This window comes from Adiantum capillus-veneris, chromosome 11, assembly GCF_014529385.1.
Source record: "Adiantum capillus-veneris isolate H3 chromosome 11, ASM1452938v2, whole genome shotgun sequence".
Taxonomy (NCBI): Eukaryota; Viridiplantae; Streptophyta; class Polypodiopsida; order Polypodiales; family Pteridaceae; genus Adiantum; species Adiantum capillus-veneris.
The window spans coordinates 36,770,012-36,782,669 of NC_140941.1; the positions used below are offsets into that span (position 1 = coordinate 36,770,012).

Genomic DNA, 12,658 nt, shown 5'->3' on the forward strand with positions numbered 1-12,658 from the left:
CCTTTAAGGAGGTGGCATGGCCATGGCAAAAAATCCATTCACGTTGTGGCTATGTAGCCATGTGCCTTCTAGCAATTAGAAAGATATGCAAAGTACTTAGCTTTGCAACTGTACTCAAACATTAAACGGCTTGTCTAATGCCAAGACGGTCAGAGGCCTATGAAATGTTGTGGCTGCAACAATAGGTACACTTTCACATAAGAGGGCTTATAGTTTCTCTAGGTATGCTCAGCCTCATGTTTTACATCTTATTCTTGAAGAGGGTATATGCTATAATTGGCTTGTGTTTAACAATGTAAATTGTGATCTGCAAGGTTCAACCAGGGCTTTTGCAAATGTTCGAAAGATTTCACTTCATTCCATTTCTTTCTCAAGCATGCATCAAAGTTTTATAATCCATAGATGTATACATCCATCATATTCAAGCAACTTGTCATCAACTTCATGTTTAAATTAAAGCACCTTAACGCAATCGTCACTCTTGCTTCCACAAAAATTCATAGCCACCTTCATTAAAGATACGGCATCCTACACACTTTGTGAGCAAAGAGTTGGCTCGTATATGAATTGAAAATCAAGGGAAAATTACCAAAATACCCTTGTAATTTGTGAAAATCCCAAAATACCCCTCAAACTTTAAAAATTCCCAATAAACCCTTGTATCATTATGGGATGGGACTCTTTATGACATTTGTGTATGGTCTACATAACTCCACAATGCTCCCAATACACCCTTGTATCATAATGGGATGGAACTCTTTATGACAATAAATTCTATTTTTGGGTGTCTTAGAAAAAACTATTCACCAATGAGCTCAAAAACAGTGGGATTGTGTCTAAAAATGATGAACGATTTCCTCCAATGTTGGTTAAAATATCATGGATGGTCACACTAGAAACAACCAAACCATGAAGAAATGCTTGCATTCAGGTCTCTTTGGAAAAAAAACTCAAATTAAAAGTTTAATTTGTTCTTAAGAGAATGATTACTTCACCTATTAAGTGCCACAAATTGATTTGAAGCAAAAACTTTCCCAAGAAAGGGGGTTAAACCCCACACATCACAATTTGCATAGACAAACACCTGCCACCCAGAGAAACTATTAGCACACTTCAGCCTCTGAAAGTGCACCTATTGCTTCAATCAAAATAAATCTCTGCCAAGAATGCATATACTCAACTTGATTTGCCAAAATGTGCCAAAACATAAGTCATCTAAGAAGTTACCAATGATGATCAATATCAACAATGTTAGACCAAAAACCCACCAAAAGAACAAAAACGAGGTGAAGGCTCACGTTGGCATTTCAAAACAAAAATTTGAAAAGGAAGTATTTAAGGGACCATTTAGAAACTAAAAATAAGAGCCGAGTCCCGCTATAGCTTTACAAGTTTAGTGGGATTTATTAAATATCATTGTGTAGTGATCACATAATCACACACTTGTTTTAATACATTCAAGGGGACAGGTTCCGTAATGCTAGTAGTGCCTTTAATATTGATCTTTTCTCTAGCATTACCCCTCCATTCGAAGTACCAACAACGAATGAAAATGGGCTTATTTCTTTTCCACCTCTCTCAAATCAAGGAAAAGGTATTTGGTAAATCGTGCAACCAATAAAATCAAAGCATTTCTAAAAAGTAAAATGATGTGGGACATCTTTTCCAAAAAGCATGCCACTTATCCTACTAATCTCATTAAAACACAGCGGGACTCGGCTCTAAGTCTTTTTAAAACAAAAAGTTGAAAAGGAAGTCGTGAGGTTCATCAATGAAGGGACCCATTTACAAACTAAAAAATTGGATTCAAAAATTTGTAGGCCTTTCTCCTTGTTCTGAAGGCATGTTTTAACATGCCAAAAACTGCTAAGCACCAATGCTACATAAGGGGGCAGAAAGGAGAACTCTTGAGTTACAAAGATTGAACAAGGCAATCGAGATCACATGCCCAAGTCCTTTCCATATGGGTTACATTCCTACAAACTGTCACTCTGTTATAGGTTAAACAAGAAGAGGCCTTTTAAGACATGTTCTGAGTGCTGCTCCAACCTCCTCAGGAAAGTCCTCTTGAGCATGGTGGCCAACCTACAAAACACCAACTCTCACTTTCAAATTCCAGATAAGCAAACAAGCAGAAATGCTCTTTATGAGTAATCAAACAACAATTATCATCTGCTTTACTTAGGTTTCATTTATGATTCTAAATCATTATGTTACCTTCCCAAAATCAACGTTCTCATGCGGATAAAACAACCGAGAATGTGTTCGCACAAGATGTATACTGCGACAAATGCTATTGCAAAAGAAAACCAGGTCCTGAAAAGCATTTGACACTAACAGCTTTTGCCCACAAAACATTGATGGTGGATTTTTGTCATCTGTCTCCATTTTACCAATATTGATAGACAATAAGAAAACGGCTTGTACATAGCCATTGATTGTAGAACTATGCTAATGTTAGAGATACACCAAAATGCTTCTGTTGACAATCATGATTCACACATTCTTGAAATGATACACACCCTTTAGTGCTCTCAAAACGTGCATGATTTAGCAAGCTACACATCCTTCCATAAAAGAAGAAAATCAACACATCCTTCCATAAAAGAAGATACTCTTTTCTTGGTTATGCACAGCAAACCACATTTTGGAGAAGAAGACAGGTTTGAGAGAGACACTCTTACCTCGTCAAGTTCTGTAAGCTGCAATCCAGCAGATGTAGTGAACTCTTTTACGCCGCTGAACACCAACCATCTGTCTTTTAAGCCCCAAATCACAGAAGTCCGTTTGCTCCACTTAGGGTCTGACAGAATTTGCCTTGAGTTGTTAATCAGTCCCTGCGACAAGGTCCAACAAACCTTCAATGCAGGAACCCCATTACTTCTTTTGAAACTGAATCATGCTGGTCAACAACCAATGTAACAGTTGTCCCACAAAAGTCCACAAATTGTTGGTTAAGTTTGGAAACATGGTCTGCCAAGGAACCTTTTACCACGAGAGAATATGCATCCAGTGCTAGTAAAATACTCAAAAGGACACTGTCTGCTGACCCCGGTCTGCAGTGCCACTCCCCTAGATCTGTTGGAGATATGTCATCAGTAGACGGTGGCATTCTAGGTTGCACAGCATGGTTGTATGGCCACAATGGCCCTGCATTTGAATTTTAGCCCATTTTGCTTTCTATTCTACTTGTCATAATTTAGATGATGTGGCAGTTTATTAGAGGTTGAATCAGCCCTAATCAGGGCGCTCCCTAGCTTCAGTACGCAAAAATTTCTTCTGAACATTCAAGGGTTAAAGCACGTTTACTTTTAACACATGTCCATGGACAGTGTTAGCCAACATAAAATTGAGATATGCTTAGTGGATTTTGATTATGGGCTATGTTGTAAATATGTCTATCATATTATATATCACCAGAAAGCTCTAAAAACAAGGAATCCACATTAAAGAACTCTAACAAATGTTGATTTGGATTCCTTGTTTGTAAACAAAGAACTACACATGAATGTGATATATTTTTATAAATTTTGAATGAGCGGACAAAGAGATGCCAGAGAAGTATCCACAGTATTGGCGATGCATTAATGTCAGACAGTACCTACCTCTAATCATAGATATACAACCTTGCAACCAGGGGCAAGTGAGGAGTTTCTGGGAAGAAGATGTGATTAAACCCCAAATGGAAAAGAGAGGAAACTTGTGAGAAGAAGACACCAACCTTCAACTCTTTCTTGAGTTCCTTACTGACAGCTTGAAGAGCAAACCCGGCAGATCCTGACATAAGGTACGGTCTTCTATAGACCATGGCATCTTCCTCATCTAGAATGTAGGGCCCACACTCATTCAAAGGATTTTCACCTGCTTTAAGGGGATCCTGTGAAATTCCAGGAATACTGAGAATTAGATCATCCATTGTACTAGGACTACCATTCTTTCTTCCATATTTACTGCTTAAGCAATTGGCCAAAACAATCTGTGCACGTCAGTTGTTTATGGTTCTCTTCGATGCTCTTGAGAAAAACAGAATATAGAGATGCTAGAATGTCCTGTGTGTGTCTCATTCATGTATTAAATTCCGAAATTGGACTACCTGGACAAAAACTTCACCAAGAAGGAAGTTTGTAAAGATTGACAGTGAAGATGGTAGCTTTGCATGCTGCTCTGTAACCTGCACCATCATTAAGAAGAGGATGACCAAATTTGAGAAAAATCAAATACCACTGCAAAAAATGCAAAGCAACAAAATTGAGCAAAGCCCTCCATGCCTACATAAGAAATTAGATGAATCATAATGTTCCTGACATTTTGAAACCAGTGATGGTAACTGGAATCTTTCTTACAAACCAAAAAACCCAAGACGACAACAGGCGAAGCCAGAGGCAAATCTCACCCATGTGTAGACTTCGATGCTTTGCAGATCCATATATCGGTAAAAGAATCGCAGAATAAACCAGAGGAAAACCATTGAGAAACAACTCACAGGAGGGAGAGTCTCCCCTCTTTGTACAGTCCATTCTAGGGGTGCTGTAGCCCATCGGACAGTTTGAAAATCTCCTAGAAGTATTTTTGTTTTGCACAAAACAAAAAAAAACAAAGAAAAACTCACAGGAGGGTTTAGGAGCACCAGACGATCCACTTTATCCTCGTTTCTCCTTGCAAATTCCAAGACCAATGGTGCAGCAAATCCCTGGCAATTACATTAAAATCTGGCCAATGCCTAGTTATGTTTTTTCTGAGAGAATGAAATTCAAATGAGCTGAAACCCTGAAAGACTTTATCTTACCTGGCCCACAATGCTCATCTTTTCCAGACCAAGGGATTCCACCAAGTCTGTTAATGCACTAATATACTCTGTAATGCAATACAACATGTTAAATATTTTATAAAAGCTTAGACCAATGATATTAATGTAAGTATTGGCAGCACCAACCAACCTTCCATAGTGTAATTAAAACCATAATTCACTTGGGGCTTGTCTGAAAATCCAAACCCTGACACCAATCATGCAGTAGGAAAAAAAAAGATTCAATAATTGTATATTCTTATTTGACTACATGCAAGAACTGTGATTGTATCAAGCAATTATACTGACTCTCTAAGGACTCCTGGATAAATTATGCAAGTGAACAAATTAGCTAACTAGAGTTAACAAAAGAAAAGGCTCAATAAAGGTTGTCCTAACTTTGTTGGACTACCTTTTATCAGGAAATTCATTGTTAGATGCTGAACACTAGCATTACCATCAGTGTTTGTGGGTGACACCCTCCTAGTCTAAGATGATTCACACTGGTAAAATAGCTACCAGCGCCTTGGCATTGCAAAAAGGGTCAACATTATTCCACACGATTCCAATAAAATACAAGGGCAACTTTAAAAGAACAGATTATGCCCCAAGGTGATTATGAAATGCAATTTTGCATAATGTCTAGCCTTTTAAAGGTGCACATAATGACAGACTTAACCTTACTAAGAAGGGAAAGTTCAGAACAGCACACCAAGCCAATCGAAGGCAACCACATGGAAGTCTGTGGATAAAACAGGTAACACTTTGCGGTATGAGTAGGACTGCACACAGCAGAGAAACTTCAGTTTTAAGACTTCAAACAAGAAATCATCTGATTAACTTTTTGGACTGTTTGGTTTAATGAGGGTTTAATGTTTGGTTTCAATCGACAACCTGGGAAGGAAAACCATGGACAAGTAAAACTGCCGGTTTCTGGTTATCTCCCTCTTCAACAGAAAACCACCTAAGACACCAACATAGAGTTCAAATAAACAGTTAGTCTACAAAGTAGGGGGATGGTGCATGATTCAACCATTGCACAAGAATACTACTAAAAACATTCGCTTCTTTCGACCTACACAATATTCTAAGCATTCCTATTACTTGAAGTGATACTTCATATTGTCAAATCACATGAAGCAAGCATAAAGCAAGATTTACGATAGCTTAAAAGTTGAACAATTTGGGGCAAAAGAGCACACCCAAGTGTGATAAGAATTGACCTTTGATTCAAACAAGAGAAATAAATTGATAATAAACATCAGCAGGCTTGCACCGTCCTAAAACTATTCTTTCAGTTGCAATCATCACAAACCTAAAAAAATCAATCCAGTTACGTGGATGTTTTTTGGGGAATCCAGGGATTACCTACTAGCTGCCCAAGAACAATGGCAATCAGCCCCCTTCTGTCATGGTCACTACGTCACTGCAATATACGCCCAAGAGGCTCTCTTCACTATATATATAGAGGCTGATGTACTTCAGTTCAATTAATCATTCAAGTAATTTGGATTTATTTAGTATTGTGCAATCATCTCTGTCTTGTGTGCATTGTCATCATCAATGCTCACTGTCCAATCCACCATAAACTCTCCATGCATCTCCCAGTTTTTGCAAACTTCTGAGAAACCGGCCATTTCAGCACTGGCAGCCAGTACAGAGCCTTGATCTCATTATTCTCCCACAATTGGCACCATTGCTTCAAGCCCAGGTTGTGCCCTTAAGTAGTCTATCTACACCCCAGACCGATCAGTTTTAGAGCCTTTGTGAACAGAAAACTAAAATCACTATTGTACTCTGTCTGACGATTTCAAAATTCCAGAGCTATTTCTTCAGCCATAACTTCCTTTCAAGAGCAAAGTTCAGTTCAGCCCTATTGGATCCCTTAATTCTTTTAAATCTCAAGGCTGCAAGAGTTTTCAGGGTACTACAGTTTTTCCATGGTCGACAATATGCAGATGACATTATTATTGTAATGTTGTAAAGAAGATAAACACTACCAAGAGTTTTGGTAAGACCTATAATGACTAGTCCCTCGCTCTCATTTGCACTCATGGAGGAGGAATCTCTAGAAACTGCGTCAAGGTGAAAGGGTATTCGACGGAGACAAATCTATAGGAGTATACTTACAAGAAGCTCCATGAGAAGGAGAGGCAGCACCTACTAGAGATCCCTAGCCCAGCTTCAACGTAAACTACATTATTGCTTAGAAGATGCTACTTCAGCCCTTAATGCTTGGCAGATTTTAGAATGATTTTTTTGAGCAATAGGCAAGCATGCCCAAGGTCTCTTTGAAAATGGGGCTATACAAGATCACTATGGAGAATGGAAAAGATCTCCCAAACCTCATGAAAAGGCCTAACAGTATATGCACCCAATTGGTCTATATCAATCACCTACGGAAGCCATGTTCTTGAAGGCCTATGATCAGATTGTCACTTTGTCTGTGATAAAGGAGATACAACCATGCCGAGGCTTGGACGTGTTAGAATAGCACAATGTGGAAGCTTAAATGTGGCACACTCGCGGCCGCTGACAGGTGAGAGAGAGAGATTGACAAGCCAAGCTTGAGATTGCTCCAATGGACTCTTAACCAGATGGATACAAAGTGATAGCCCCAAGGGCCTTTCTATACTTCCCATAGAAAGTGGGCCAACCCAGCCCAAATAAATTGTGTCAAGTATATAAAATATATAACTAAATAAATAGCTAAATACTGGGCAAGTTCACATGAGGAGCAAAACAATGACATCCTCTCTACAGCCATAGAGGACTAAAGTAGTTGAAGCAGAAGCGACCACGGACACCCCAGCATTGGCTGGCTATTGGATACATCTTGCAGGATGAAAATGTCGACCATTCGTCAAATAATTTGTCACTGATGTCTACATCAACTGCTAAATCAAGGCCCGTGGACACCTCCCAAACCAAGACTCCACTTTCACGAATAGTGAACAAATCCAGTTTCCTTGTTACTAGAGCAGTGAACACATCTTGCTACCAAGCAATCTGATAGTGAGAACAATGAGCACATCACGTCCAGGCCATCCACAATCGGCTCGCGAACACATCATGACCGCAATTTCCTCAAGCTCTTTTTCAGCCTCGTATCAAAGACTTCCAACAATGTCGCTCAAGATACTCAGCAAGCCGGGCTGCCAAGCCAGTAGTCTATTCCAAGAATCACCAACACACACTGCTCAAGGAACTCAGGTTGGAGCAATAGGTTGCCCCCTCTGCCTTTCACATGCCGGAACTGGTAAAAGCATGTGAGAGAGATTGTACTTTATAGCTATGAAGGAAGAATCATCCCAAAGAAGGGCAAACCAAAAATTACCGACGTGATGGGGTTTTTTCCAACAACAACAAACAAACCAAAAAAAAAAAACGTGCAGTACGGATCTGTACGGTACGGTACACATACCGTACCGTACGTACGTGCATATCCTCGTACGGATCCTACCTTGGCTTGAACATGGAACTCGATGTCTCCTCTTGATGCAACTGACCTGGATTGCTGATCCTGGAAGCCGAGAGCCCTCCTATAACGGGAGGCACCACACGCCAACAACAAACAAAAAACTAGAACAAAATTTTAGCACTTCAAAACAACTAAACACACACTCACACTTCTATGTCGAGGTGAGTAGATTTCTAACTTCACAAGAGGTTCGTTCGCGTGGATTATAGCTACCTATTCGGGGAGGTGAGCTTTTGGATGTTGGGTTTGCTGATGACTTTGGCATGTTTTTGGAGGGCCCAAAGGCCAATTTGCACAGGTGTGAGCAGCCTCTTGAGGTGTTCTATTGCGCGTCAGGAGCATTGATCAATTGGCAGAAGACAGTGGCTTTTTGGGTGGTAGGGCTCCCACGCCCGATTGGTCACCTGGAGAGAACTTTCGGTGGATCCCCCCAAGGACACAAGTTTGATACTTGAGTTGTCAGGTTGGTCGGATCCGTCACCAAAGCAATAGATTGCTCCTCTCCTCCTTTCATCAGGAGGAAATTGTTGCATTAGAGCTCGGCATGGCTTTCAATTGCTCGTAGGGTTGTAGTGGCCAACCAGGTGCTTTTGGCTATTCTGTGGTACATCACGTCTTGCTGGATCTCGAGTCAGAGGTCTCCTTCCAAGGGAGGAGCCCTAGAAATAGTTGTTGCTTCATCAAATTCGTGCCTGGGTCACCAGATAGGCGGCCCATGGAGGCCCTCCACCCGTTGGATCTTCACAGAGCTGCGTAGAGTGGGTCTGAGCACGAGATGGGAGAACTACGGCATTGAGAGAGAGAGAGAGAGAGAGAGAGAGAGAGAGAGAGAGAGAGAGAGGAAAAAAAACGCTGACATGGCAGCTGTACGGACGTTCCATGTTTCACGCTGGTTGCCGTACAGAAATCCGTGATTTGCGTTGCCCAGTTTTTGGGGGATGAAGACTTTTGAGTTTGAAGCTTTTCATGTACTGCTTTTGTAGAGCCCTTGGGGTCTTTCAATACGAACCCAGGGCCACTCTCTAGCTCAGTTTTGCTGATGAGCACCAGAGCAAAGAGGACACTCGCGCCTTGTAAATTTGCTCAAGCATTAATATAAAAATAAATACCGAAAGGGGCGTCTGTCTTTGGGGCCAAATCTCTGGGCACGAAACTACATCGGGCCGTGTCAACTCAAGTGAATTGTGACTAAAGTTGTGAGGTGTTTTTAAGTGATTTTGTCGTGTGTCGTGCCAGATTCTTGACTTGGGGAGTCCAAGTCTGTTACAGTGGTATCAGAGATCAATCGATTTTTTCTTCCACCGGGAAAATTCGATCCCTTTTTATCACGACACACATAACTTCAGGTGACGAATCCTGCAAGAATCAAACGAACCTACCCGACGATTCTGGATCAAGTGAAGGCACCGAAAACTCTAATGGAACAGCAAACAAAGAGCATGGGCCACCTCAGCCTACGGATTATGCATGAACGGAGATGCAGCGTCAACAGCAAGTTCATGCTTGTGCGAAGCAAATGCTCCATTGTTTGAAGGATCCCTAGTACGGGAAAGTTTTGACCCGGCACCCAATTGATGAGATGCATTCCTGATGGCGTACAGCCATCGACTCACCATTAAAGTCAGCCCTGAAGAAACCTCCTGTTCCACTGATGTTCCCCGCGAAGATGAACTCAACAATGATGTTGAAAGGCGAGTCAGCCAACTTCTAAGGGCCACGAAGCATTTGAGAAGACGCAACAAGGGAGCAAACTACCCTGGTTACTTGGGTCATCACTCTTCTTTTGCTAATTCCCGAAAACAAAAGAAGCATGTATGCTTCGAGGGTGCGTCCACTGTCCAGTTTGTCCTCATCTTCTTCTGACAGTTCCGACGGCCCTTCCTCTTCTGATTCCAGTGATAAGGACAGAAAGGGCAAGAAACGACGAAAGAACCAGAGACATGGAAAGAACAAGAAGGCCAAGAAAAGCAGATCCTAGCAGTTTTCTAGCAGTTATAAGGAGGATTCATCCTCTTCTGAGAGTTTAGACTCTGAGGACTAGATGTTTTACTCAAAGAGGAAGCATTTTTTTTAGAGCCAATCAATGCGACTTTCTCGAAGATAAGAACAAGAAGATCAAAGAATTCAAGGAGGGTAAATAAGCAATAAAATTTGATACCTTTTCTAGGTTTAGAGATGCTCACATGGCCCTTGATTTTATTTATTTTTTTCCGACAAAAAGATCCTTCTATTAGTTAATGAAACTGCCCATAGGGCTACAACCACCTCTACAAGAGAGGGCTACAACAATCATGAAGGGGAGACTCTCCCAATGAAAAAACAGCATATGTACAATGAGGCTAAATCAAGAGATGGGAGGAGGGAGAAGCCACACAGGTGGACAGTAGTGCCATCTGAGCACACCCTGGACCATGGTGAAGAAAGGCCCAGGGCGCCAGAGTCGAAGGAAAGCCTCCCTGCGCTCCTTCATGTGGTCGGAGCTGCCCTCAAGTCTCTCAAATTGTCCTTTGAGAGTATGGGTCAGCTCTAGCCAAAGATCCCGAACTGTCTCTGCTGGTGGTACAGGGCGAGCCTTGAAGATGCAGAAGCAACAGGTCCGCCAGATGAACCAAAGTGTGAGGCCGCAGATGATCTCCCAACACTCCTCTCTCTCACTGCACCACTCCTGTGGAGTAAGCTATGTAGCAGGCTGGAGTGTAGGTCGACCCCCCTGCATTACTATCATCCTGCTGGTGGAGGATAGCTCAAACTGAAGTGTCAGGCCCATGAGAGTGGACCAAGCAACTACCCCCCAAGTGTACTGTCGAGTTGTGGACAGAGCTGGCATCAGCCGAAGAACACGAAGCCAAACCTGCTGTTCCAAAGGACAGTCCCAAAGACAGTGGCGCTGACTCTCCACAAGATGGTCACAAGCTGCGCATGTTGCCGAGAGACCACTATGTACAAGCCAGCTCCCAACTGTTGTAGCTCGGTGTGCAACCAGCCACTCGAACAAAGTGACTCGCCTCGGTTGTCTGGAGTCCCACAACCTCTCCCAAAAAGCTGACAAGAACTCAGCTATGAGACCCTCCTCCTGCCAATGAGGTGCTGCAGCAGGACGAGCCTCTCTCCGTGCTGCCAGTATGTGACCTCCCAGTCGAACATTGTACTGAAAGAAAGGGACACCTGGATGGTCGGCAGAGGAGAAAGGGTCCCTCCAAAACCACTCTCCACGATCCCACTGCACTCGTGCCAGTGGACAACTCTCCCAAGCCCACAGCCTCCAGTGGCCAGTCTCAAGAGCTGCTGGGTCGAGATCTATGACACAAGGGCCTCTACTGGAACTCGGTGTAAGCGTCCCTCACCCTGTAGCTCGAAAAACAGGGAGGGTACAGTCTCCGAGCAAGCCCGAACTGAGATGAGAACCTCTGACGTTGAAACTGGGGCCCACCTAATCCCTGCATGTTCCATGAGACGATCCTCATGGGGAGCGAGAGAGAACTGATGCTGCAGCAGCAGCTAACCGTGCTATCTTGGAGGCACGCTTGGATGGGGAGTAATCCGCATGCGAGCGTCCTCGACATAGGTGTGACTGCAAAGAGTGTCTAGCCCAAGCCCAAGTAGCACAAGTGGTGCGCAAAGCAACCTCCTATGTCCAGGAGTCCTCATGTATGTGTACATAACATGGCGAGCTCTGCGTGTCAGCAAAGAAGTGAACCACAATGTGTATATATCGTGTTGAGTCTGGAGGTGTCACAAAAACCTTGGCCAGCAGCCCCACAGAGTCTCAACCAAGTCTGTAACCCCTGAAGGAAGAGAGGGGTTGGCGATGGATGCAAACAAGCCCACGAGCAAAGAGAGAGAGAGAGAGAGAGAGAGAGAGAGAGAGAGAGAGAGAGAGAGAAGATTGTATGCTGGTTTCGTGTGTTTGATAAGGCACACACTCAAAAGCCTTGGGTTTTATTATGTGGGTACATTTTGAGGGTCACTTGTCACAAAGTGATGACGCGGCTACTGAGAGCAGATACTGCCAGAAACCCTAATTCCTGCAAACCCTAATTTGCAGAAACCCTAATTTCTGGAAACCCTAACCCTAACTGCTGGCTGAAAACCTAAAGTGGTTGAAACCCTAACCTGGCGGCTGAAATGCCACGTGGCAGCAGTACGGATGTTTCCGGATTTTGTGGAGCTGGAAAAAAAAAGCCAGCCTAGCAACGCAAACTGAATGCTTTTTCTCTACGCTTTGGCAAGGAGAGATAGAGAGAGAAAGATTCTGCTCTATTTTATGAAAGCTCTCTTGTTTGAGAGAGAGAGAGTTTGCTTTTGGAACTGAAGCTTTTTGGGGCTCTGCTTTTGGGCATCCCTTGTAATCTTCAAATAAGCGGTGAGGGGCTCACTATGCAGAGCATCTG

At 42.7% G+C, this 12,658-nt stretch overlaps 1 protein-coding gene across 6 annotated transcripts in view; it reads right to left on the reverse strand.

Moving 5' to 3' along the window:
• Positions 1–1,715: 1,715 nt before the first annotated feature.
• LOC147447104 (alpha/beta-Hydrolases superfamily protein) overlaps positions 1,716–12,658 on the reverse strand; it is an 86,939-nt gene continuing 75,996 nt past the window's right edge. The window contains exons 5-13 of one of the 6 annotated variants that reach the window (XM_086522997.1): positions 5,681–5,750; positions 5,499–5,568; positions 4,938–4,994; positions 4,787–4,854; positions 4,394–4,690; positions 4,094–4,171; positions 3,722–3,877; positions 2,685–2,837; positions 1,716–2,085 (exon numbers count right to left, since the gene is read on the reverse strand). In XM_086522997.1, the coding sequence (XP_086379123.1) occupies positions 2,002–2,085; positions 2,685–2,837; positions 3,722–3,877; positions 4,094–4,171; positions 4,394–4,690; positions 4,787–4,854; positions 4,938–4,994; positions 5,499–5,568; positions 5,681–5,750 (1,033 nt within the window). In that variant the 3' untranslated portion in view covers positions 1,716–2,001. The other 5 variants (XM_086523000.1, XM_086523002.1, XM_086523001.1 and 2 more) reach the window with 5 other exon arrangements.